At 41.9% G+C, this 27961-nt stretch overlaps 1 protein-coding gene across 2 annotated transcripts in view; it reads left to right on the plus strand.

Annotated features, from left to right (window-relative positions):
- The window catches only part of ttll7 (tubulin tyrosine ligase-like family, member 7), a 139929-nt gene that overhangs the window by 73293 nt on the left and 38675 nt on the right, over window positions 1–27961 (plus strand). For both annotated transcript variants that reach the window (XM_035774594.2, XM_035774593.2), the window contains exons 9-11: window positions 4187–4345; window positions 16350–16444; window positions 19113–19260. In XM_035774594.2, coding sequence (XP_035630487.1) covers window positions 4187–4345; window positions 16350–16444; window positions 19113–19260 — 402 coding nt within the window. The remainder of the gene's footprint in view (window positions 1–4186; window positions 4346–16349; window positions 16445–19112; window positions 19261–27961) is intronic.

The raw sequence follows: 27961 nt of genomic DNA on the forward strand, positions 1-27961 counted from the left end.
TGTTATTTTACTGCTGCTCTTTAATTACTTGTTCCTTTTATTTCTTATTCTTATTCATATTTTTTAAAATGCGTTGTTGGTTAGGGGCTTGTAAAGTAAGCATTTCACTGCATGTGACTAATACAATTTGATTTAATCATCTCTCCACTGTATACCCCTCAGTCCTCCATTTTTATTTTCATTCTATCAGCCTTCATCCCTTTTCAATCCGATTGTTTGCTTCTCACCCTCAAATCAAACACCTTTCCTCCCTCTTGAATTCCTGACTCATATTTTCTCCTCTAGCCTCCAACATCCCCTAGCTTTGAAAACTTTTACTTCTGTCTTTACTTACTTCTTAATCTCTCATCCCCATTTTCTCCTTATTTAAACTCATGGCTGCCAATTTACCCTCTAATCCTTGTCTTCATAACTCTCGGTGTGTCTGAAATATCTCTCCTTTCTCCAGGTTTACAATTGTTCACTTTCCTTTAAGGATTTGAAAGGAAATGACTGGTGCATACACCAATCCAATGCTTTCAAATTTGAAGGTAGTAAAGAACGAGTGCACACTTCAGGAGAAAGGAGATATTATTGGGACACACCCTTACTCTATCCACCTCCCCCTCTCGGCATCCCGCTGTTGTTGTGTCCAATGTTTTCATGTATCACCTCTTTTAACCTATTGCTCTCTCATCTCTCCCCAAAACACATACTTTTTTCTGTCAGTCTGTTCTGCTGACACCTCCGCTTCAGACATCCCTCCACTTCTCCCTCTTGATCCTCTTTACCTCCCTCTCCTTCCCTCTGTCGTGACATGATGCTGTGCTGTTGATGTGAACATTGTCAGCATCAGATACAGTGCCTTGCGAAAGTATTCGGCCCCCTTGAACTTTGCGACCTTTTGCCACATTTCAGGCTTCAAACATAAAGATATAAAACTGTATTTTTTTGTGAAGAATCAACAACAAGTGGGACACAATCATGAAGTGCAACGACATTTATTGGATATTTCAAACTTTTTTAACAAATTAAAAACTGAAAAATTGGGCGTGCAAAATTATTCAGCCCCTTTACTTTCAGTGCAGCAAACTCTCTCCAGAAGTTCAGTGAGGATCTCTGAATGATCCAATGTTGACCTAAATGACTAATGATGATAAATAATCAAGTCTCCGTATAAATGCACCTGCACTGTGATAGTCTCAGACATCCGTTAAAAGCGCAGAGAGCATCATGAAGAACAAGGAACACACCAGGCAGGTCCGAGATACTGTTGTGAAGAAGTTTAAAGCCGGATTTGGATACAAAAAGATTTCCCAAGCTTTAAACATCCCAAGGAGCACTGTGCAAGCGATAATATTGAAATGGAAGGAGTATCAGACCACTGCAAATCTACCAAGACCTGGCCATCCCTCTAAACTTTCAGCTCATACAAGGAGAAGACTGATCAGAGATGCAGCCAAGAGGCCCATGATCACTCTGGATGAACTGCAGAGATCTACAGCTGAGGTGGGAGACTCTGTCCATAGGACAACAATCAGTCGTATATTGCACAAATCTGGCCTTTATGGAAGAGTGGCAAGAAGAAAGCCATTTCTTAAAGATATCCATAAAAAGTGTTGTTTAAAGTTTGCCACAAGCCATCTGGGAGACACACCAAACATGTGGAAGAAGGTGCTCTGGTCAAATGAAACCAAAATTGAACTTTTTGTCAACAATGCAAAACGTTATGTTTGGCGTAAAAGCAACACAGCTCATCATCCTGAACACACCATCCCCACTGTCAAACATGGTGGTGGCAGCATCATGGTTTGGGCCTGCTTTTCTTCAGCAGGGATAGGGAAGATGGTTAAAATTGATGGGAAGATGGATGGAGCCAAATACAGGACCATTCTGGAAGAAAACCTGATGGAGTCTGTAAAAGACCTGAGACTGGGACGGAGATTTGTCTTCCAACAAGACAATGATCCAAAACATAAAGCAAAATCTACAATGGAATGGTTAAAAAATAAACATGTCCAGGTGTTAGAATGGCCAAGTCAAAGTCCAGACCTGAATCAAATCGAGAATCTGTGGAAAGAACTGAAAACTGTCGTTCACAAATGCTCTCCATCCAACCTCACTGAGCTCGAGCTGTTTTGCAAGGAGGAATGGGAAAAAATGTCAGTCTCTCGATGTGCAAAACTGATAGAGACATACCCCAAGCGACTTACAGCTGTAATCGCAGCAAAAGGTGGCGCTAGAAAGTATTAACTTAATTAAGGGGGCTGAATAATTTTGCACGCCCAATTTTTCAGTTTTTGATTTGTAAAAAAAGTTTGAAATATCCAATAAATGTCGTTCCACTTCATGATTGTGTCCCACTTGTTGTTGATTCTTCACAAACAAATACAGTTTTATATCTTTATGTTTGAAGCCTGAAATGTGGCAAAAGGTCGCAAAGTTCAAGGGGGCCGAATACTTTCGCAAGGCACTGTATATATATATGTATATATATGTTAATATATATATATATATATATAATATATACATACATACACATATATTATATATATATTAGTGTGTGTTTGTATATATGTGTATGTCTATTTATGTGTACGTGTTTATATATATATATACACATCCCAAAACATAACATAAAATAACATTAAAAAAAATAATGTATATATGTAATGTGTATATATATATATATGTGTATGTGTTTATATATATATACATTATACATTATTTTTTTGTAAGTGTAGATATGTGTGTATATATATGTATGTATGTATGTATGTATGTATGTATGTATGTATGTATGTATATATGTGTGTGTGTGTGTGTGTGTGTGTGTGTGTGTGTGTGTGTGTGTGTGTGTGTGTGTGTGTGTGTATATATACACACACACACACACACACACACACACACACACACACACACACACACACATACATATATATATATATATATATATATATATATATATATATATATATATATATATATACACATATATAAATATATATACACATATATAAATATATATATATATATGTATATATATATATATATATATATATGTGTATATATATTTATATATGTGTATATATATATATATATATATATATATACACATATTCCAAAAACACAGTTAAAAATGGAAAAGACACCATTTGTTGTTTTGTCATGTATTGTTGTATTTCTTTGCATCTTGGGACAGTATAAAAGTTATATATATATATATATATACACATATATACATATATATACATGTTTAAATAATTACAATTTAATTTACCAACAAGGTAACGGTATTGTAGGATTGTTTACTGATAAGTAGAGATTTTCTCCTCTCTGTCCAAAGTGGGCCAAATCTACCTGGTTTGAAAACACAAACATCTGGTGAAACACACAAACACATACCAGTCTCCAGCCTGGCGAATGACACAAGCCAATGTTACACTGGGCATCTCTTTACAGGATACCTTTCTGCATCTCTCTCACCCCCACTGCCTACATGAGATACACATAGACCCGTCCTTCCTGCAGTACACACACCGCAGGCCGTCCCTGAAACACAGTCCGTCTCATGGGGAGCCCACGCCTGCCTCAGCCCTGATAAGAGAACACAGGGTCTGGTCTGTGCTGGGCCTGTTCGTTCTCTCTCTCTCTCTCTCTCTCTCTCTCTCTCTCTCTCTCTCTCTCTCTCTCTCTCTCTCTCTCTCTCTCTCTCTCTCTCTCTCTCTCTCTCTCTCTCTCTCTCTCTCTCTCTCTCTCTCTCTCTCTCTCTCTCTCTCTCTCTCTCTCTCTCTCTCTCTCTCTCTCTCTCTCTCTCTCTCTCTCTCTCTCTCTCTCTCTCTCTCTCTCTCTCTCTCTCTCTCTCTCTCTCTGCCTGCTGCCTGCAGTATTTTGTGATCTTGTGTGTGCGTCTTTGAGAGAGCAGGCAGTGATATCATCAATACATTTTTCATTTTCTTTACACATTAGATAATGTACGTAAAAATTGTCTCAGACCTAGACAATGAATTAGATGTTGTTTTTTAAATAACAAAATTAACATGTTTACATCAGAGTTCTCTGCAGTGCAGACTTTAGATTCTGGCATACACCACTTAGAATGCAGGCCTAATATGTTTGAATGATTGTTGAATAATTAGAGGTAGAGGAAAGAGAAGAGGAGGTTTGTGTGGGTTGATAGTAAGATCCGATCTGTGTGTGTTAACAGGAGCTGGTGGTGAAGACTCTGATAGTGGCTGAGCCCCACGTCCTCCATGCCTATCGCATGTGTCGCCCGGGACAGCCACCAGGGAGCGACAGTGTCTGCTTTGAGGTGCTGGGCTTTGACATCATCCTGGACCGCAAGCTCAAACCCTGGCTTCTGGAGGTATGACATGCACTGAGACACGCATAAATGCACACACATTTTCAGATATTTGTTGTTATTAAAAACATGGTTGGGGTCTTTGCCATTTTGATTCAGTTTGAACTCAGGAAGTGAACTGAAACTCCATTTCAGGAAAGGTGAATGACAATTTATTTTCAATGAGGATATTAGGAGTAATAATTCACAATAATTGCTCCTTTTATTATTGCTTAATTCTTTAAAGTTTGTTGAGCCCCCTAAAAAGCTCTTTAAAAAATTGGAGTTTAGGTAGATTGTTTATTTGCATTGAAATGGAGTTGACACCAACCCTCATTGAAAATGAGCAAGCTTCCAGGTAGAATATTCCAGGCAGGTTATTGCACCATCATTGTAGAATTCCCTGAAAATGTTGAACTTTTGTATCTGGACCCAGTTCCCATCAACTTTATATAATCCTAATTTAAAACGGACAGCCGTGGGTTATTAAGTAACTATTATGGCTCTACTGCAAATGTACATTTTAATTTAGTCATATGTAGTGGGAGAAGTGAAGTGTTATTATTTATATTTTCATACTTGCTACTAATGCAGGCTAGTGAACATACAATTGACGTAGATAGGAGTAATGATGTATCTTTCTGGTTATGCCCGTCTCTCGGCCTGAGAGAGGAGAGGCACCCCTGTCTGTGGTGTTTCAAATGTCCGATAGTTTGACAAAGTGACAGCGGTGATAAACTGAAATAATGTGGCATCAGTGGGACAGCGAGAGTGACTACCTCACAGTGACTACTATCATAAACACAGGCTGACTTTGCTTACACTCCATCCCGGTTTGTGAGTGGTGCGCAAACAGCTATACACACAGAAGCAAACAAATGGACACAATCACACATATACCCACACACATACACACTTGTTTTTCTATCTTCGTGGGGACCCTCCCCCAAAAATCTTTCAAAATCATATTTTCCCTAACCCCTGACCCTAACTCCTAAACCTAACCCTAGCCCCTAAACGTAACCCCTAACCCTAATTGTAACCTTAACCCTAAACCTAACCCTTAAGCTTAAACTGGAAAGTTGCAATAGGCCCGTGCAACCCAAGGTTTGATACCAGCATAAACAGAAACCCTCTAAATCCTAAACCTAACCCTTAAGCTTAAAATGGTCTTTGTCCTCTTGGGAAAATGTCCCTAATGTCGATATTGTGGTGAAATGGAAGAGGAAATAATATTTAACTATTGTGACCTTGAAGAAATAGAAAATGAAACTAATTGTATCCTCTATTGCCCTTTTTACCACAATATATGCTTGCTCTTATTCCAGAAAGCCCACCAGATATACCTTGGCACGGCATTATGTGGCTGAGCAATGAGGAGAAACTGAAATGTTTTTTTGTCCATTGTGTATTTCCATTTGCGGAATATTAAGATAAAGCCTGTAATAAATGAAAAAGGGTTACCTATAATTATATGATAAACATATTTAGTTTCTATGTACCAAGTGGCACAAGTGTATGTAGATTGTGTGCAGGCCTGTTTCCCACATGAATCTTTTCTTTGTGCCGGACTGGGTTCAAATGCTTTCTGTTAAATTGTTCTATATTTATCTGTATATGTTATGTAGGTATCTTTTTTACAGCTCTAGGAATGTAATTATTGTTTGGATAACCTTATTTACTATTATGTACTGATTTTTAGTTAACTTATTTAAAAATATATATAATATTACTCTATGCGATGCAAAATAATTAGCACTGAATTATCACAGTGAATTATTGTGATGTTTGTTTATGTGTCAATTAAGCCCATAAGGGCTGCTAACTGGCGATTTGACACGAACATTTCATTCACACACACACGACAGACAGACATACAGGTCAGGACTACAGTTTGACCCAGTTCCGATTGGGAGCTTATAACTCCAGTCCAGGATTTCTATCTTCCCAATACTGATGTCAGGCTGTTAAAGCATGACCTAAATCAGTGGTCACCAACCTTTTCTGAGCCGAGATCACTTTCTGAGTCAAAATGCAGGGCAAAATGTACCTCTCAGATTTTTGTTTTAAATGTTGTTTAAAAAATGTAAGCCTATGCAACATTAACCTATTCAAAACAGTTCTGTCGCAATGACATTTGTGCAGTAGGCTCAATACATTATCACTATTCTTGAGTTGCCCTGCCAATGTTCTTCTCAGGCCATTTTAAAATAATATGTCAAAACTTGAGGTATCACACTGGCAATAGATCATTTGTTGTATTACTCGTGAGGCCTCCATTTAAATAATTTTACTGGACTGATGGTGCCTGTATCTGATGATCAGTCTCAGTGGAGGGAGAGCGAGACCAGCGGAGAGGCTGCCTCTCACCGTCCCTCAGCTCTCCTTCCCTCCGCTTAGTGCTGACTGGCCAAAAAGGGGGCAGCGTCTTCCAGCCAATGACGAAACTCGAGTCACACTCTATTATTTCTGACTCCTACACCAATTCATGTTGTTAATCGTATGACCAGAGAACGTGACATATTCCTTGATATTAAAAAGACACAAGCAAGTCTATCGATACACTTTTTAGCACGAGTGGATAGGGAGAGGGCGTTTTATGGCGTATAAAATTGTTGAATGAAGTGTTGACAGTGCTGAATAAAGTCTTAAACATGAATTCACTAATAAAAATAGCAGTCTCTCTAGTCATGGTTTTTAAAGTTTTGAAATCTCACACCGTAGAGTCAACTATCAACTTCGCTTTGGGCTCGTGGAAGCTGCAGACCAATGACTGTATATACTGCAGACATGGTGATCGGAGCTATCTGATTGACCAGCGGTATACCTATAGGTGCACTTGATTTAGTCTCCAGGCTTGCTGGGTAGGGGGAGTTTGTACCTTCAGACACATGAAATGGTTAAAAATGGGAACACTACAACTACTCGGTGTGCAGGGCAGCTGAATCAAGTGCACCTATCGCAAACAGCGTGACACAAATAAAAAAAATAGGAACGCAAGCCTCTTTGGGCTTTTTACAGAAATGTTTGGTCGACCGGTTGGCGACCACTGACCTAAATCCTTTAACCCAAAGTGCTGCACGCCGTTTTCTTTCTCCTCTCACAAATCGACTCTAGGATGTGAAATGCTGATAATTCTTTGTTTTCACTATTGTGTGAACCCAAAATAATAATATCAGTTTTTTAAAAGTCTCAATAGTAAAATCTCCACTCTTCCTGAGAGAGTCATGGTGGAACACAAATGTCGTGTGTGTGTGTGTGTGTGTGTGTGTGTGTGTTGTTGAATGACAAAAGGACACAGAGTGAGGCGCTCTCAGTGACTGCTGATGCCTTTGCCGTGTAAGTTTGGAGCCGTGTGTGCGTGCATACTTTTGTGTTCATGCATGCGTGTGTGTGTGTGTGTGTGTGTGTGTGTGTGTGTGAGTAGGCAAACAGCCGTGGATGCAGTTGTTACACTTCAGCAGTAATGATTCCCCCAGTGCAACTAGCAGCCCGCCTTAACTCTCATCAATTAACATCCTTGCCAGTTTCACGGCGCCCCCCAAAAAACGCTTCTCTTTCACGCTACATTTACAGCAACAATCATTTATTTCCAAAATTCAAGTGATTACTCAGGATACACTTGTGAGTGCAGAAACCCTCCCCAGCCCTCAGCGCGTATCCTACGAAGCCTGAAAATAACTTTAGTAGTTTTCTTTGCAGCTGCTTGGCTCATGGTAGTGGTTGTATGACTTTAGTAGTGAAGTAAATATTAGTTTACTCACCTGGAATTTTAACAATTTGCAAACCGTGTGTGTGTGTGTGTGTGTGTGTGTGTGTGTGTGTGTGTGTGTGTGTGTGTGTGTGTGTGTGTGTGTGTGTGTGTGTGTGTGTGTGTGTGTGTGTGTGTGTGTGTGTGTGTGTACACTTGTGTGTGCGTGTGTGTATGTGTTCAACATAATCTAGGCAAGATTGTTTAACTGTGGAGACTTCATATCTCAGGTTACTTTATTGGTGTCAGCCCAGATTACTTGGAGTCTCTATATGCTGTGCTTTTGCTCTCCTGGTGTGTCTGTGTGAGCTGGTCCGGCGAGACTGACAGGCAAACTTAACCAGGAAATGAAACTTCAGGCCATGCCAATTCAGAGCATGTTGGCTTTAGAATCTGACCTGACGTTCATTACTGCTCTCTAGTCGGAATGGCGCTATGCCTTGATAAGGACAGCTCTGAGCCGGCGCAAGATATGACTGGGAAAACTACCTCCGTCCAGGGATGGGAGATGGCGCTGCACTCCTAATTATCTAATTATCCCAACTGACATGTCGAGAAGCTTGAAATACTGCTCGTTTTTAATGAAACGGCCTTGTTCGTCAGCATGCTAGGCTAGCTAATGCTATTAGCAGCCCATTGGATTCCATGAAAATGCGAGGCCTAGCGTTGTGGTGAGTAGCTACCGGAAGTTTTGAATCCAATAGGTTGCTTTAGCATTAGCTAGCCTAGCATGCTGACGACAAAAGCAATTTCATTAAAAACTAGCAGTATTTCAATCTTTTCGACGTGTCAGTTGGGATAATTAGATAATTAGGAGTACACTGCCATTGGATTGAGGTATGTTTTCCGAGCCATATCCTGCTCCGCACTGTCCTGATCATGGCATAGCACCGTTCCAACTAGAGAGAAGTATTGAACTTCCAGTCGGATTATTATGGCTACCTGAAAGGTAGATGGTATCATATTAAAGAAAATGTCAAATACGATTAGCTTTGCTGTGTGTGTGTGTGTGTGTGTGTGTGTGTGTGTGTGTGTGTGTGTGTGTGTGTGTGTGTGTGTGTGTGTGTGTGTGTGTGTGTGTGTGTGTGTGTGTGTGTGTGTGTGTGTGTGTGTGTGTGTGTGTGTGTGTGTGTGTATATGCGTGTATATTTCATTCTGGGGGTGGGTTTCAAGAAAAGAACATGATTGCGTTTCACATCCTACAATTACGCTTGAAAAGGCGCCACACAGCTTTGACAAGGCATTCGCCATTGTGTGACGTTGCAAACACCCTTGATTAGGGACACTTGCTCGTAGCTGAACAGACCCTCGGCAGTCTCGAGCTCCTGCGATTTCCCAATGAACGGACACAAAGGAAAATCAACTGAGCTTGAAAAATATTGAAAATAAGTGCTGATACTCAGAAAAGGGGACTGTACATTTGTACAAACACACACCTGCTCGATAATAACCAAAGCATTACTTCAGCATTGTGGCTGTAGGGTTGAAGATGGAGGAGAAAATGGAGAAGGCGGGAGGGAGAGATTCGAGGCGAACCAAAGCCACATCAGACGCAGAGCTCATTGTACTGAGCAGGGAGAGAAAGACAGGCTTTGTGCGATCCTTATCTTAATTCCTTGGGTTTTCAACACCGGTTATACCTCCTATTGACAGTCAAAACACCAGCATTACACAGGGAGAGACACACAAATGGTGTAACCCAAGAAACCTCACTTTCATTGACCCGCCTGGGTTGATGCACACACACAGTTATACATGCACACAGACATGCACACGCAGGCAAACACGCACGCACACACACAGCATCTGCATCTCTTCGACAGCTTTTCATTCATCGCCATTTGACGCTCACCAACTGGTTAGACTGTTGTTGGCTTTCTAATCGTTTTAATAAGGGTTCATTTTGCACACATGCGAGAAAAGGAGGAAAAAATCTATGAAAATAATTTACGCTGGTGAGGTAAACTGGGTGCTTGTGAGGAAATAGAACTTCCACTGAAAAAAAATCTAACAGATACAAGCAAAGGTATCTTGGTATAGCGTCGAAAAGTGTCAGAGAGAGTCATGCGGGATGATGCTTTTGCTCATTAGCTAAGTATTGCGGTGCGACACTGATATCATTCCCCCCATATCATTCCCCCTGGGCCCTCGCTTTCCCATTGTTTCTCAGGTCTTTCCAGGACCCCAGACACACTAGAGATGTTAAGCCAGCATGACGAATAATGTCAAAAGCGGGCGACGGGAGAGAATATTCAGGGCGCACAGCGAGAGGGCGAAAAGGGAGAATATACATGCAAACTGTCCCGTTAAATTATTTGGCATGTCTATCCCACAGCCGGAGCGCCTGGGTGTGAGCATATTTATTGTTTAGGAATTATTAGTGGGTTTTCTCTGGCCGGGAACACTGGCCTGTGGACCACTCGTCGAGTTCGGCCCTCATTAAATCCTGTTTTGCTCTTTTTCTGTATGTGATCAAAAGAAAGACACCGGGTTTTCCAAATAAAAGGAACAACTGTTTGCAGCTAGCAGGAATAATTCCTGGGCTGGACTCCAAGTGGCAATCTGTTACCAATATTTTGTGCAATACTTTTGACCAGAACGTTATGGGCCCTGATAAGAAGTAGTGTATTATATCAGGAATAGGGTGCCGTTTGGGATGCAGTCCTGGAAGGTCACTGTGAGGATGACTTGAGTCTCGTGCCGCGGCACCGGTCTCCAGCTCCTCAAAGACATCAGGGAGCTTCTTAGGGCAGCCTCTGCATGTTTTGTGCATGCAGAACTCCTGTGTTTGTGTGTAGGGGTTACTCTGTCTCTCCAGGGTAGCCGCTGCGACCTGCTCTGATCTCTCCCATCATCAAACCCATGCTTTCATACTTCAGGAGGAGCTGTGAGGGACTTGACACTTGTGAAACATGCAGCAGACCCATAACAAAATGGGAGGTGGATAAAAATAAGAAAAAAAGCTCACACGCACAAAAATGTTTTGCCGCCTTTGTTGACGCGTCTGTCGGAAAGAGGTGTTGTGTGAGAATTTGAAAACCCTCTCACGCCATATGTACACACACACATACACACATAGTGATGAGTGATGTCACTGCTCTCCAATGTGAAGCGCACTCATTACAGGGTTTGTTTGTTGAAGGCTGCAGCGTAACTGCCCACCTCCCTCCTCCTCCTCCTCCTCCTCCTCTCAGCCATCCCACCATTTCACCACCTCAGGGGCGTGTCGCAAGGAGTGATTGGCAGCTAATGAGGCGGGCGTGCTTTGAGTCAAGCGTGCTGCTGGTGTTTGGGACGGGCGATAGCTCCGGCCCCCCGCCCCCCACCCCTACCCCCACCCCCGGTGGTCAGACGAAGCTCGCTCTAACCCCCTCTCCGATTGTTTCAAGATGAGTTTGGTTCGCTTGTCCCTTCCTGAGAGCCTATATAACCAGACATCCTTTCTACTGCTAGGGGGGTGAATGGAAATGATCTGCACTGGCGAGCGTAAACAAATACTGCAGCTCTTTTCAAGGCACGCACAAACACACACAAACAAGCACACACTCGCTCGCGCTTTCTCTCACACACATACACACACTTTGATCTTCTGCTGTTATCCTCTACGCAGCGCGACGGCTACTTCCCCTCCTTGCCGCTGTGTCCAGTCCAAAGTTGTCTACATCAAAAGGCAGACACATCCAACAGTGTCTATAAAATACAATACCCTAAAATAACTCAGTCTATTTTCATTTCAGAAAAGATTAAGTAGGTTGTAGTTGAATAAACTTTCATACAATTATATTTCATCTGTGGAGATAACTGGTTATTTTGAGCCTATTTATTATATGATATAATTTTTGTATTTATGGAGCTAAAAATACATATAAATGTAGGAATGTGAGGTGTAATATTTAGGGGATAAAGGAAACAGTGCCCTGCATACTCTTTATGTTAGAATAACTCTGGTTTATAACTTCCACAAAGCTTTGAAATACATTTTGTTCCTTAAATATTCAAGGTGAATTCAGGGTGATTAAGAATGAATTGGCATGCTCCTTTTCCTCCTTTCAAGACATTTCCACCATCTTGATTTCCTTTCCAAGAATTCAAAAACATACATATAGTTGTACATATTTCATTATATTTGAGTTGCTTTGTCCTCGAATATATTTTATTAATATAAGTTATTGCACTGATTAAATCCATTATTTTTGATTCCTGTAATATTTGACATGCTTATGAATAATATGTATCTTCATGCCCCTGCCTATTTAATCTCCTATGGAACTCTAGATGGCAGTATTCACCTTCCAGCTGTATGGCTTCATAAGGGGTTTATTAAAGTGGCAATCAGCAGTTTGAACAATAACAAATCTAACTGGCCACTGCTGTTTTGGGAAAAACCTGATGAATAGGGCTGGAGAAATGTAACCACTATCAAAATCATTGACATATGGATGTGAGGACCATGATATACAAATGATAGTTTTAACCATGTTTTGACGTTATATAGTGTTTGTTTACATTTACTTTGTTTACAAACATTGGAGTGAAACAAGCTTATATTTTGGGTTCTGATGGGTTTCAACAGTTGAAATAAGCCCATGAGCCATTTGTTATATTCTTCAAGAATCGATGGGTACTTTTCGTTAAGTCCAAAAATGGATGGAGCAACTGCGGATTGCCCCTTTTAACGAAAAATGTCAACAATCCATGGGATCTGTCTGTCTCCATCCATAACCATGGCAAAACTAAGTTAAGTAATTTAAACATTTTTCTTCTTTTTTTTAAACATGACTATTTCACAGAATAAGCATCAAATTAGGAATGTACAGGTCTGGTATATGGGCCAGTTGAAAACGAGCACCAGCATTTAGTCATTTATCATCAGGCTGCGATGGCAGCAAGTGTGTGTGTGTGTATGTTGTTTGCCTTGGACAAGCATGTGTACAAGCCATTCAAAACGGGTCGAGACAGGTAACTTTTTGTGAAGTGTTGGTCTGGTAAGTCCCAGGACCTTTAACATGCTCTGGACTGCTCCCACTGCCAGCTCAAGTTTCTCTGTCGGAATTAGCCATTATAAATGCCACAAAGGAATAAAACAGTAATTGAGAAGGCGGCGAAACCGGAGCCCCATTTAACCGGCCGACCAGCTGGATCACCGCTCTCCCTTTTTGCCTTTGTGCTGCAATAACAGTCCATTCTGGTGGCTGTTGAACTGTGCCGATATCCCTGAGTGTTTGAGGCCGTATCGGAGTTTGAGAAAGCCAGGGTTTGTATACACTAATGTAGGCATAATAAGGCGGGTTAATCTTACTGAGAGAGATTAATCACGACCGTGCATTTCAGTGTCTGCAGAGTATTTAAACACAAACACAATGGGAGTCGACCAAGAGCACTGATTCATTGATCCATTAATACGTATATTATTATAGAGCTCTCTCTGCGCTATCCAATGCCCTTAAGGCCCTGCTCAGCTCACTGTGAGTCAGACAGCTATGTGGGGAGAATTTGTACTTTTTCTCTTATTTTTATTTCGACCGAACTGTCCAAAATCCATCCATCATATGAATTCGCTGGGTTGCTCTGTGCGCTCTTCTGTTTGTGCTTTAAGGCTAATAATCAGGATCATTATAGCACGAGTACATCAAAGTCGATTCAAACCAAATGGTTGATTCACGTGGGGCTAACCGCACGCAGAACGCCCGACCACAGAGCTACATTTTACATGTGCCCATAGAAACGTTGGCAGGTTACTTATGATTCAAAGACACGTATCCAGGTGCAAAAGAAAAAGAGAGAGAGACATTTTGCTGGGGTATGTAACTGGTTCACTATGCACCCAGCTGACATTCACTCTGATCCCAACCTTTAAATTGGAAGAATTGAAATCGACCGGGGGGAAATAAATAAATAAAACGATGATATAAACATGCATGTTTTTGTTTGCTCTCGTTTGCTCTCTCACTCTCTTTAGTTGGATTGATATATTCAGAGTTGTCAATGCGAATTTGGGAAAACTCAAAGGGTAAAACGTATAATCTTTTGTTTTTATCGAACGCCTCTTGGAGCACGCGCTCTTTAAGCCCCTGACTGAGACACTTAAGGAAATCAGAGCAGGATTTTAGAGGCTGCGGGGGTTCATTAGACCCAGACTGGCCTGACTTCCTACCTCAGAGCAAGAGAAGAGGGAGAGAGAGGGACGGAGATTGAAAGGGTTGAGAGAGAAAGGAGAGAAAAGAGACAAAGTGAAGGAGATCAACAGAGAGCGAGATTAAGAAAGAGAAAGAGTGTGTTATGCTGCCAGTCTCCCCGTGACACCACAAATCACACTGAAAAATTAGACAAGCTGAGAAAAACGCAGCCGGGATTACCAATGGCAACTGCACTAACCATGCAGCATACAGCACAGCACATACCCCCATGCTCTCTTTGTGTGTGTCATACACTATGTGAGGGGCATATAAATGAAAATCACACTTTTCTCCCTTTCTATTCTGTTCTCTCTTCTGAAAGTGGGACATGAGGCTAAAATCTCCCAGGCACGGGGAAAAATATAGTTGACTGAGCGGGAGAGAACACTGGGATAGGAAAAGCTAAATGGCTGACACTGTAAATCTATGGCACCTTGTGTGAAGGGACAGCTCTCCGATGGTACTGTTGCCCGTCTGTGCTCAAAGGACCCAGGGGCAATGGGGGCATCAGGACCTGGTAGGGTTACGGCCGCTACAGTTTATTCATTGATTTAGCTCACTGTTGCCAACCCTAGCTACATTATGCTCAGTGGTGAATGGAGCCTAGGTTGTGATGTAAATATGATCTTACAGCAGCGCTCCCTAAGCTCTGGCACACATCAGCAAGCACCTTTGTGCTGGGGATTAGTGATTGGCCGGCCAGGAGAGAAACGGCGAGTCTTGGTACCTAGGGAGCATTTCCAGTGGTTCTGTCTTGGGGCCATTTGCTGACATAAATACAGTGTGTAGATTGAGCTTACTACAGGAAATAGAATTGAAATGAACTGACCCAGTGTGTGCACCGAGAGGTTTCCCTTCTTCTTTGTGTAAGTGGAGCATTATTGAAATGTCTGCGTGTGAATATGTGTGTTTTCTCAACCTAATCCTAGACTAATTACACCGAATGGTGGCAGTGCTGTGTGTATGAAAAGGTAAAGAGGTGGCGCGAATGTGTCACCGGGGGAGTAGTGTTATCTCGTTGTGACGCTCAAGGACTGAAACCTGATCCCGCCGTTAGCGCTGGCTGCGCCGCCGTCATTTGAACTCCCTTTTAGGCAGAATTCAATCAGTGTTCTCTCCTTGATATGCTGGCCCCTTTTTTTGCCGCTCACAATTCCCCCACCATCTGGGGATGAGAACTTTTGTCATGTCAGGTATAATGCTTGATATCTGAATCCGCCGCCCCGACTGACAACGTTTTTACCCTTTTTGAGAAAAGGGAGGCCATTCTTACATTTTGCAAGAATGAAAAGGAATGATACAGGGCTTTTGTGTGGAGCACTGTGAGTGAATCCTCTGAACGTTTTATCCCATTCATATGGCTTGTGCTGCTTGTACTGAGCTACTGTACTGTGTTGTTGGGCTTGTTCGACATTGTAGTTGACATTACCGACGGACTGATCTACAAATCATCTACCATCATAAATAAATATTCCTTATTATTTGTAGATCAGTCAGTCAGGCACAATTTACCCACAATGCTGCACAGGTTTGATGCTCTCAAACACGGAGAGATAAGAGCCTGTTTGTATTGGCTGGAGGTGCCAGCGTCCCATAGGACAAAGGGGGCAGTAGCATGCCATGGACCGAGCTACCGGTCGCTGTCATTGGCTCACAGCGACGGGGTCACGTATTTGGTGACAGCTGCCCCCCCCCCTCCTTCCCGGCCCCCACCAGACAGGATGTGGGCTAGGTCAAAGGTCACAGGACCAGGCTCTAAAGTGTCCTCCAACCAATAAACACTAACCCCCTCGCTAACATACACACACGTCCACCTCCCTCCTCTCACTAGTCTCCCTAAAGTGCACTAGCACAGACCACATTGGAAATAAGTGTTGAATAATTTTGCATAATCCATTCATATAATCATAAGAAACAGGACATAAAGAGGGATGTTACAATGGTATCCTCTGGGCTTTGTACTTCATCCTCTGGGCAACTGTACAATGTCTTCTGACAATCAATCAATCAAATCAATTCAAGTGTTGCCCATAGGTCATGTTCTTTCAAATTGTATTTCACTGTTGAATGTTTTTGAAAAAGTGAATCTTTTCTCCCGCAGATCAATCGAGCGCCAAGCTTCGGGACCGATCAGAAGATTGATTACGACGTGAAGAAAGGGGTCTTGCTCAACGCACTGAAACTTCTCAACATCAGGTAGGCCTGTAGATGCTGTGGAGCAGCAGCATTTCTACAATATCATCCGCACGGCCTCCCGAGGCCCATTATGAGTTCATCAAAAAGCATACGCTGAACTTTTGCATGGCCCAGGCTTTTGAATGTTTTAGATTTGTATTGATTCTCTTTATTTCACCAGCCAACATTTTCAATTCTTTGATGTGCGCACTATCTACCCCTCTTGTTATTCGTTGCAGAGTGATTTCATTAGCATGCTTTGTTTACGAGGCTTCTGTATTTAGTTTTAACAACTGCTAAATCTGCAGTCCTTGTAAAAGTGGGTTACGTGCTGGATTGTTGGATGGCGAAAGAAAAGAGTTACAAAGCTTAGGCCCTCTCCATTGTTCTCTTTGTGCATTGTTCAATCGGGCGTTGTGTGTGTTGCTTACAGTATGCTTTATAGTGTGTGCGTGCGTGTGTGTGCGCACAGAGTTTCCCCTATATTCCTTTAGTAGCGGTGGCCCACTCCTACTAAATTATTGCCACTTCTGCAGGAAAAAATATATATATTTTAAAAAATGATGCTTTTAAATGGATAGTCGTTGGCTCAATGACAGGAAGTATATGGGAATCAAATAAAATATCAATTGTTTTATTTTTTATTGTCACGTACACATATATTGTTGATGTTATCGCGGGTGTAGAGAAATGCCTGTGTCTAGCTCCAACAGTACAGTAATACAAAACAATACATAGGGATCTCCAAAATAAAGAAATATAGAAATAGTAGAACGTCAGAGTCCAGAATATAAATATTTAGGTGTATGATGGTGTGATGGAATGGAAAAGGTTTGTACAGCAGTAGTTATATCGGATGAACCTTGACTAGAATACAGTCTACACAGTTGAAGTGGGTAAAACATCATGTAAACATTATTAAAGTGACCAGTGTTCTATGACTATGTACATAGGGCAGCAGTCTCTAAGCTGCAGGGTTGAGTACCGGGTGGTAGCCGGATAGTAACTAAAGTTCAGGGCAAGTTACTGGGCGGAGGCCGGTTAGTGGTCACAATAGGTGTATGTGTACGTGTACGTGTCTGTGCGTGTCTTTGTGTGTGCGCGCATTTGTGTGTGTGTGTGTGTACACGTTTGCGTGTGTGATTGTATCTATACTGACTAGTTGTGGTTGTGCTGTCCCCGGGCTGCCTTGAGTCTCTACACTGATTGATCATCCCAGACCTGACCTCCAGCTCTCTGCTCTCTCTGTGCCTCTCCATCACATGGCTAAATATAGTCCCCATACACTCCCCATAAACAACAAGGAATGCCACTACATTAGGACTTACACACTGGAGTGGATCAAATACACCCCTACAATAGATCTGTTTACAGCACTGTGTCACAGTGATGCACAGTGATACACTGAACACAGCTCTATCCCAGTGCAGTACAATATAAATACCTTATCAGAAGAATTTCAAAAGATCTGTTTACAGCACTGTGATACACAGCGATACATTGAACGTAGCTCTAGGTCAGCCCAGTACAGTATATTAAATCATTAGGAGAAAAAGCATTGCTTAACAGCTCTAGCGCAGTACAGTACCATTAATCCCTGATCAGAAGAATTTGTTTCATTGCCGATGTTTACTGCGTTCATAAAGACAAAAAGGGGAGATTTGATTAATACCCAACAAATAAAACTTGGCCTGGTGATAGAACATTGAAACAACGTCTGGCACCAGACAAACTGCGTATGTTCACTGAGTGAAAGAAACGTTGTTACATTTCTTTATATAGTTATACCTTACCTCTGTAAGGAGTGGGCCGTGGTGGCTGGGTGGGCTTGTGACTTGGTTCAATTGGAAAGATGTAGAGCTGCGCGATATGAAAGAAAATCCATATTGCCTAAATTGATGTGATAATGATAAATAGAGTGATATGTTTATAATTTTAACGTGCAGCAGGTTTTTTGGTTGGTTGTAGTCATCAATTGTCCCATAACAATCACTGATATTAGCAAACTTATTTAATTTCAAACTTCACATTTCTTCAGTATAGGCTACTCATGTAATGAACAAAATATCAGCAAAATAGCTGCGCTAAGTGATCGGTATGGTCAGTATCGATAACTTTCGGTTTAGTCTCCGGCTCAAGAAAGGCGTCAGAAGACAATCCGTATCCCTCTGCCCAAATGAGCTAGGGCAGTTCCCGGGGAATCGAGGACACAGAGTAACCCCAATGCCCACCACTGGGCACAATATTACATTTAAAGGGCCAGTGAGTGGCTGAAATATCTTGCTCCCACTAGGTCAGAGAGTTAGGACCATTGACTTCTTTATTAGGAATATGAAGAAAGTCAATGGTTCTGACTCCTTCCAACTTTGCTTTTTTCAAATGTTTTGAGCATTTGATTGGGCCTGTCAGGAATGTGGGTTTGCACTTTTTGGATGATATTCATTCCATTACTCCAGGGCAAACTCAAGTGCAGCTATGGTTTTTGAAAGAACCCAGGTTTGGTACGTTCAGCATTCCACTTTTTGTGCTTCAATGCCAAAAGAGAGAGGCTGTGGGCTTTGCAAGACTAATCAAATTATACTTTAGAGAGTACGTAAATAAATAAAGGTAATGGAGGGAAGCTAAATGAGAGAGAGAAAGAAAGAGAAAGTTTGCTGTTCTCATTGTTTGTCTCTGTTTCTTCTTTCAGAGCGAGCGACAAGAAGCGTAACCTGGCCCAGCAGAAGGCGGAGGCCCAGAGACGGCTCTACGGCCAGGGCTCCATGAAGAAGCTCTCGGCCGCCTCCTCCGAGGCAGAAAAACAGCGCCACACGCTGGAGCGGAGGAAAGAAGAACTGGTGCGTAAAAAAAAAAGACTTTTAAAAATGATTGTTATAATTTCAGTAGTAGGAGTTCCCTCTGCTTTAATATTTTTTTTACGCATAATAATATATAATATAATATTTACCATTTAGCAGATTATGCACATTGATATTGAACACATGTGGAGAGATCGACAGAAAGATGGATGAGATGTGTTAAAGGACAGTAGGCCTAAATAAAAACCTATGTCGGCATAGCCTTACCTGTGCCGGTGGCAGCGACCCGAACAAGAAAAACAACATTTGATAGAATGAGAGAAAGTACTGCTTTTTCCTTGCCCTTGTCACTGTAAAAGTTTCAGTCGACAGCGTAACATTTCATTATACATGCGTTCGAAGTAGCCTGGATGAGGTTGTCACGTGTTCCAGAGCTAAGTGCCAGGTTTAAGTAGCTAGTGGGTTCTACCCCTTGATTAGTCCATTTCAACACTAGGCCTTTTGTGCTTTTCCGCTCTGTGACTCTGACTTCATTAGTCCGATTCTTAATAGAGAAAAGTGTCATTCCTTCACTCATTGTTATTCAGATAGATTTGCATGGGGGGAATTCAGACCCAAGTTACTTCCACATTATTCCATTTTTGTGTATTCTGACCTTGAACCTACGCATGGGGAAAAGCCAGTGCCAGCAAGGTACCCATTGGGGTGGATATCAAATAAATGGAGGTATGGCGTAGGTATATACAGATATGCCATATTCTGACCTTGACTTAATTCCCTAGTAATTCCACCATCTTTACACAAGTGGAAACCATGAATAAGGTTGAGCACCTGTCGGTTTCAAGTGAAAAAACATTCGGATAGAAATCCAATAGAAATAATACCATTCTCCAAACACTGTAATTTATAAATTGATAAGAGCTAGGTAAATGGAGAAGGTGATTGTGAATACAAATAGCAGTTGTTTTAGATGATTTTTCCTTATGATCGCTGGAGATTGAAGTGAAACAAGTCATATGGAAGCGAGCTGAAAATCATATCAACATGACGTGTATTTCAGCCCCTTTTCCACAGTGAAGTAGGCTATAAATAGCTGTGCCGTTATTCTGAAATTTACAGTGCCCTCATAAATTATTCACACCGCTTGATTTACTCCACATTTTGTTGTGTCACAATATCCCATAATGACAAAGTGAAAACCCATTCTTTTGCAAATGTATTGAAAATGAAATGCAGAAAATATCTCATTTACATAAGTATTCCCACCCCTAAGTCAATAGATGTTAGAATCACTTTTGGCAGCGGTTAAAGCTGTGAGTCTTTCTGGGTAAGTCTCTAAGAGTTTTGCACACCTGGATTGTACAATATTTCCCCATGTATTATTTTCAAAATGCTTCAAGCTCTGTCAAATTGGTTGTTGAACATTGCTAGTCAGCCATTTTCAAGTCTTGCCCTAGATTTTCAAGCAGATCAGCCACCAAGGAACATTCACTGTCTTCTTGGTAAGCAACTCCAGTACAGATTTGGCCTTTTTTAGGCTATTGTCCTGCTGAAATATGAATACATCTCCCAGTATCTGGTGGAAAGAAGACGGAACCAGGTTTTCCTCTAGGATTTCTCCTGTGCTTAGCTCCATTCCGTTTCTTTTTATCCTGAAAAACAGTCCTTAATGGTTACAAACATACCCATAACATGATGCAGCCACCAATATGCTTTAAAATATGGAGAGAGGTACTCAGTAATGTATTGGATTAGATTTGCCCCAAACATAACACTTTGTATTCAGAACAAAATCTGAATTGCTTTGCCACATGGCCATTACTTTAGTGCCTTACATTACTTTAGTGCCTTGTTGCAAATAGGATGCATGTTTTGGAATATTTTTATTCTGTACAGGCCTCCTTCTTTTCACTCTATCAATTAGGTTAGTATTGTGGAGTAACTACAATTTGTTGATCCATTCTCAGTTTTCTGCTATCACAGCCATTAAACTCTGTAACTTTTTTAATGTCACCGTTGGCCCCCTGAGCGTTTTCCTTCCTCTCGGGCAACTGAGGAAGGATGCCTGTATCTTTGTAGTGACTGGGTGTATTGATATGGCATCCAAAGTGTAATTAATAACTTCACCATGCTCAAAGGAATATTCAATGTCTGTTTTTTTTTTGTTTTTTTAACCCATCTACCAATAGCTGCCCTTCTTTGTGAGGCATTGGAAAGCCTCCCTGGTCTTTGTGGTTGAATCTGTGTTTGAAATTCACTGCTCGACTGAGGGACCTTACAGATAATTGTATGTATGGGGTACAGAGATGAGGTAGTCATAAAAAAATCAAGTTGAAAACTATTATGGCACACAGAGTGAGTCCATGCAACCCATACTCCTGAACATAGGCTTGCCATAACAAAGTGGTTGAATATTTCTTGACTTGAGACATTTCATCTTTTAAATTTGTATTAATTTGAAACAATTTTGAAAAACATAATTCCACTATGACATTATGGGGTATTGTGTGTAGGTCAGTGACGAGAAAAATCTAAATTTGATCCATTTTAAATTCAGGCTGTAACACAACGAAATGTGGAAGAAGTCAAGGGGTGTGAATACTTTCTCAAAGCACTAATTGTATGTCCTAATCATTTACGGGGATGAAATTTGGAGACCCAAGCGATAGAGTTGATTTATGCGCTTTACAATGTTTTAATTGTATGACCGGGCTTTTCAAAAAATGTTTAACAATTTGTATCATGTTAAATATTAGCTACTATTGGGAGCCACGGTCAGTAATACCCACGTATATTTAGAACTGTCATGTTAGTGTTACTCTCCTTCAATTTGTAGCCTACATTTTGCAATATTCAGTTCTGTTAACCTTTCTTTCCTCTGTTACGTCCGTGTAGTTGTTGTTGAGGGTGGCTAGCAATACTGGATTATATTAGGCTAACGTGTGTCTTCATTTCGAAAACATGTAGCCTATTTGAATCATAATGGAACTCACACCACAGGTAGCAGTTCAAACCTGGAGCCTGGGGCACGGTTCACGACGACTGGACCATTGTTATTACAGATCCATGATTAGTGAGGAATAGAGTAGATTTATAGGACTATTATTATTATTCATTATTAATTCATTTATAAGTATTATTATTATATTACCCTATTGTGCACTTTTCTCACCTTCCAATATTTAATGGTTTGAACTTGAATATGGCAACTTTCAGGATGAATCAAACCACTGTATTTGTGATTCATCAATATATTTTGTTTATATATATATTATAATATCAGAGTATTTCACCATCTACCAATTGGTGCTGAAACAGAGACGAATATGCATATATGTAATGTATTTCATTGATCCCTAATATTTTGAACCCGTCTGTCACGCCCTGACCATAGAGAATAGGCGTGAATAGGGGTTGATCTAGTATTTCTATGTCTATGTTGTGTTCTAGTTTCTTTTTCTATGTTGGTGTTTTGTATGATTCCTAATTAGAGGCAGCTAATTGTTGTCTCTAATTGGGGATCATATTTAAGTCGTTATTTTTCCCACCTTTGTTTGTGGGATCTTGTTTATGTGTTAGTTGCCTGTTAGCACTTCATTGACTTCACGTTTCGTTCTTTCTTTATTGTTTTTTGTGCGTTTCACTAAATAAATATGTGGAAACCATATCACGCTGCACCTTGGTCCGATGATTCTAACACGATCGTGACAGAAGATCCCACCAAACCAGGACCAAGCAGCGTGTTCACCAGCTGAAGGAGTTTTGGACGGGAAGAAGTCATGTGAGGATGCGAAACCCTTCCTTGGCGGCAGACGGAAGTTAATATGGCTGGGGGCAGTTTTGAGTAGCTTGGAATAATAAGGTGCCCAGAGTAAACTGCCTGCTACTCAGTCCCAGTTTCTAATATATGCATATTGTTAGTATATTATTTGGATAGAAAACACTCTGAAGTTTCTAAAACTGTTTTAATGTCTGTGAATATAACAGAACTCATATGACAGGCAAAAACCTGAGAAAGAATCCAACCAGGAAGTGGGAAATCTGAGGTTGGTCGTTTTTCAACTCATTCCCTATTGAAGATACAGTGGATATAGGTCATGTTGCACTTCCTAAGGCTTCCACTAGATGTAAACAGTCTTTAGAAACTTGTTTGAGGCTTCTACTGTAAAGGAGGTGCTCATAAGGGCTCTTTGAGTCAGTGGTCTGGCAGAGTACCACAAGCTCGTGACGCTCGTTTATTTGAGAGGTAGCTTCCATTGCTTTTCTACAGTCAAAGGAATTCTCCTGTTGGAACATTATTGAAGATTTATGTTAAAAACATCCTAAAGATTGATTCTATACATCGGTTGACATGTTTCTACAGACTGTAACGGAACTTTTTGACATTTCATCTGCTCCTAGTGAACGCGCTTCGTGACTTTGGATTTGTTTACAAAACGCGCTAACAAAAGTAGCTATTTGGACATAAATGATGGACATTATCGAACAAAACAAACATTTATTGTGGAACTGGGATTCCTGGGAGTGTATTCTGATGAAGACCATCAAAGGTAAGTCAATATTTATAATGTTATTTCTGACTTCTGTTGCACAATATGGCGGATATATTTTTGGCTTGTTTGGTCTCTGAGCGCTGTACTCAGATTATTGCATGGTTTGCATTTTCCGTAAAGCTTTTTTGAAATCTGACACAGCGGTTGCATTAAGGAGAAGTGTATCTAAAGTTCCATGCATAACACTTGTATTTTCATCAACATTTATTATGAGAATTTCTGTGAATTGATGTGGCTCTCTGCAAGATCACCGGATGTTTTTGGAACTACTGAACATAACGCGCAAATGTATACTGAGTTTTTTGATATAATCTTTATCGAACAAAACATACATGTATAGTGTAACATGAAGTCCTATGAGTGTCACCTGATGAAGATCATCAAAGGTTAGTGATTCATTCTATCGCTATTTCTGATTTTTGTGACTCCTCGTTTTGGCTGGAAAAATGGCTGTGTTTTTCTGTGACTTGGCTTTAACCTAACATAATAGTTTGTGGTGCTTTCGCCTTAAAGCCTATTTGAAATTGGACACTGTGGTGGGATTAACAAGAAATGTATCTTTAAAATGGCGTGAAATACTTCTTTGTTTGAGGAATTTTAATTACGGGATTTCTGTTGTTTTGAATTTGGCGCCCTGCACTTTCACTGGCTGTTGTCATATCGATCCCGTTAGCGGGATCTCAGCCCTTAAGGATGGAGGACAACATCAATATCTTTTTTTGGGGGGGTGGCACAAGGGGTGGTCGGTCGAGCTGAGGAGAGTGCCAGAGCCCGAATGTTAAACTCTGGAGGAGTGTATCGTCAGACCACAGCCACAGAAACCCCAAGATTTTTTGGGGTGGGGTGGGGTGGAGATGGAGCTGGTGGCTGAGCCGTGGGAAGAGCCAGGGTCTGTTAAGGAGGCAATGGAGAAGTTGGGAGAGAAAGAGATGAGAGAGATGTTGTGCAAGTGTGTTCTGCTCAACATCCGACCAGAGGATCCGGTTAGCGGGCTGGTGCAACCTGTACCGACCCCACGCATCAGGCCTCCAGTGCGCCTCCCCAGTCCGGTACATCCTATGCCTCCTCCTCGCACTCGCCCTGAAGTGCGTGTCACCATCTGTGCCGGATCCACGCACTAGGCCTCCAGTGCGCCTTCCCAGTCCGGTGTGTCCTGTGCCTGCTCCTCGCGCTCGCCCTGAGGTGCCTGTCACCAGTCCGGTGCCACCTGTGCCGGCTCCACGCATTAGGTCTCCAGTACACCTTCCCAGTCCGGTGCGTCCTGTGTCTGCTCCTTGCGCTTGCCCTGAGGTGCGTGTCACCAGTCCGTTGCCACCTGTGCCGGCTCCACGCACTGGGCCTCCATTGCGCATTCCCAGTCTGGTGAGTCCTGTGCCTGCTCCTCGCCCTGAGGTGCGTGTCACCAGTCCGGTGCCACCTGTGCTGGCCCCACGCACCAGGCCTCCAGTGCGCCTCCCCAGTCTGATACTTCCTGTGCCTGCACCCCGCACTCGCCCTGAAGTGCGTGTCACCAGTCCGGCGCCACCTGTGCTGGCTCCACCCACTAGGCCTCCAGTGTGCCTTCCCAGTCCGGTGCGTCCTGTGCCTGCTCCTCGCGCTTGCCCTGAGGTGCGTGTCACCAGTCCAGTGCCACCTGTGCCGGCCCCCAGTTCAGAGCTTCTGGCGACGATTCCCAGTCCAGAGATTCCGGCAACGGTTCACAGTCCAGAGCTTCCGGCGACGGTTCCCAGTCCGGAATCTCCGGCAACGGTCCACGGTCCGGAATCTCCTGAGACAGTCCACGGTCCGGAACCTCCGGCGACTGTCCGCAGTCCGGAGCTTCCAAACATGGCGTCCAGTCCAGCTCCATGGCAGGAGCTCTTCTCTGAAGATTCCCAGTCCAGACACGGCATCCAGTCCCGCTCCATGGCAGGAGCCTTCCTCTGTGCCGGTGTCCAGTCCAAACACGGTGTCCAGTCCAGATCCATGGCAGGAGCCCTCCTCTGCGTGGATGCCCAGTCCAGACATGGCGTCCAGTCCCGCTCCATGGCAGGAGCTTTCCTCAGCATCGAGGTCCAGTCAGCATGGGTCCATGGATGGATCCGCGGGATGAGTGGGTTCTTTGTTCCGCAAGAGAGCCGCCACCAATGCTGGCGGAGCTGCGAGCTGAGTGGGTACTTCGCCCCGCACCGGAGCCACCACCGGCATGAATCCCCCCCCACCCTCCCCATTTGGTTTCAGGTTTTGCGGCTGGAGTCCGCACCTTTGTGGGGGGAGGTGGGGGGGGTACTGCCACGCCCTGACCATGGAAAGCCATTGTTTCTCTATGGTATAGTAGATCAGGGCGTGACTAGGGGGTGATCTAGTATTTCTATGTCTATGTTGTGTTCTAGTTTCTTTTCTATGTTGGTGTTTTGTATGATTCCCGATTAGAGGCAGCTGGTAATCGTTGTCTCTAATTGGGGATCATATTTAAGTCGTTATTTGTCTCACCTTTGTTTGTGGGATCTTGTTTATGTTTAGTTGCCTGCTAGCACTTCATTGACTTCACGTTTTGTTCTTTCGTTCTTGTGCATTTCACTAAATAAATATGTGGAAACCATATCACGCTGCACCTTGGTCCGATGATTCTAACGACGATCGTGACACCGTCCTCTCAAAATTCTAATGAAAGGTACACTGTATTTAACCCTATCAGTCCCAAGACTCCAGAAAAAAACAGCTTTTCATTTATCTAACATTCATTTAGCCGTTATATTTAGCCTCACAATTATGTTTTTTACAACAAAAAAATCAGGACAACCAGGGCCACAAGTAGAGCAGAAAACAACTTGACAAACAGTTGTATTCATGAGTTTTATTAATAAGTGTCAATAAACAAAGCAAAAACCAGATATAAATGAATTTATATGAATGCTATAAGTACATAAATTGTTTGCTCAATGTGAAATTAATATATAACTAGTCAATGACAACTGTGTGGAGTTTGGAGTTTGTGACAGCAACTGTCAGTTTGTTACAGTATTATAGACACTATGTCCTGGGGTTTCCTATGATCGTCTATGTAGAAGAACCCTTTATCTTCTAATGACTTTTGTGTAGCTTGTGAGCTGCATAGAGATACACGTGTATGTGTGTTCATAAGAGTCTCAGCTTTTCATAGATATATTTGAATAGTGTTCAGCTCAAACCATTCGGACTCTACAGACGTTCTTATAAAAAAAAGACTCGGCCCTGGGCCACTTTGGGATCCGTCATTGTCTCACAAACACAGCTCTCTAGCTCATCACCCGTTAATCACACAGACTAATGGTTGGTACCAATGATTGCAGAAGAAATAGACAAAACCAGTGGTACCTTGACGTCTGTAGCTCAAACACACAATCTTTAAAAGAGGATAGATGTCCAAAATCACGCCAGCACAATGGTGGGTCTCATTGGGTTAAAGGTTTCTTCAAGTGGAAATTATATTGATTTTGCACAATTTAAATCTTATTAGAATCTGTTCATATACACCCTCAAAGAATGTCCATTTTTTTGTGTGTTAAGTGAACATGTAGATATCCAAATGTTAATGTTTTCATACATTCATAGAATGTAGAGTCAGGTATTTGTGAACATTCCATAGTAATGTGAATGTGAAAGACATGCATTTGAGCAATTTATAGACACTGCACTCAATAAAAACTCTGTCTTGTCCAGATCCGGACTCCACACAGACTGGTGCGCCATAACCAATCACAGCTAGAGTAGGCCTATTACACAAATAGGCCATGCCATACGAGAATGTGCCATTCACGTTGATGTTGCACTGCACTGGACTGTGTTTACAGGCAGCAGAACAGCGCAACTTTGTTTTGATCATTGTTTAGAAAGCAGTAGCAAAAGTCACAGAAGAAACCTGAATTGTTTTCTGCAAATATATAAATAACAGGAGTCTTACTTTTTGGAACTTTACAGTCCTATTGCTCAATCAACAAACTATTTCTCCCTCAGCCTTAGCCCATTCAAAGACGCTAACTACCTTTAGCGTCTATTCATGAAGGTATGTTCTGGCCGGTGGAGTTTTGTTAAGTGCCCCTTGTTCTGAAAGGTAACAGTCATTGCTTGCGGTACATTATCTTTCATATCAGCAATAAATAATAGAATTCAAATAAAAGGTTCATATTACCTCACACTTTAAAAAAAAAAAAATATTTCTCACTGAT

This window comes from Oncorhynchus keta, chromosome 8 (genome assembly GCF_023373465.1).
Source record: "Oncorhynchus keta strain PuntledgeMale-10-30-2019 chromosome 8, Oket_V2, whole genome shotgun sequence".
NCBI lineage: Eukaryota > Metazoa > Chordata > Actinopteri > Salmoniformes > Salmonidae > Oncorhynchus > Oncorhynchus keta.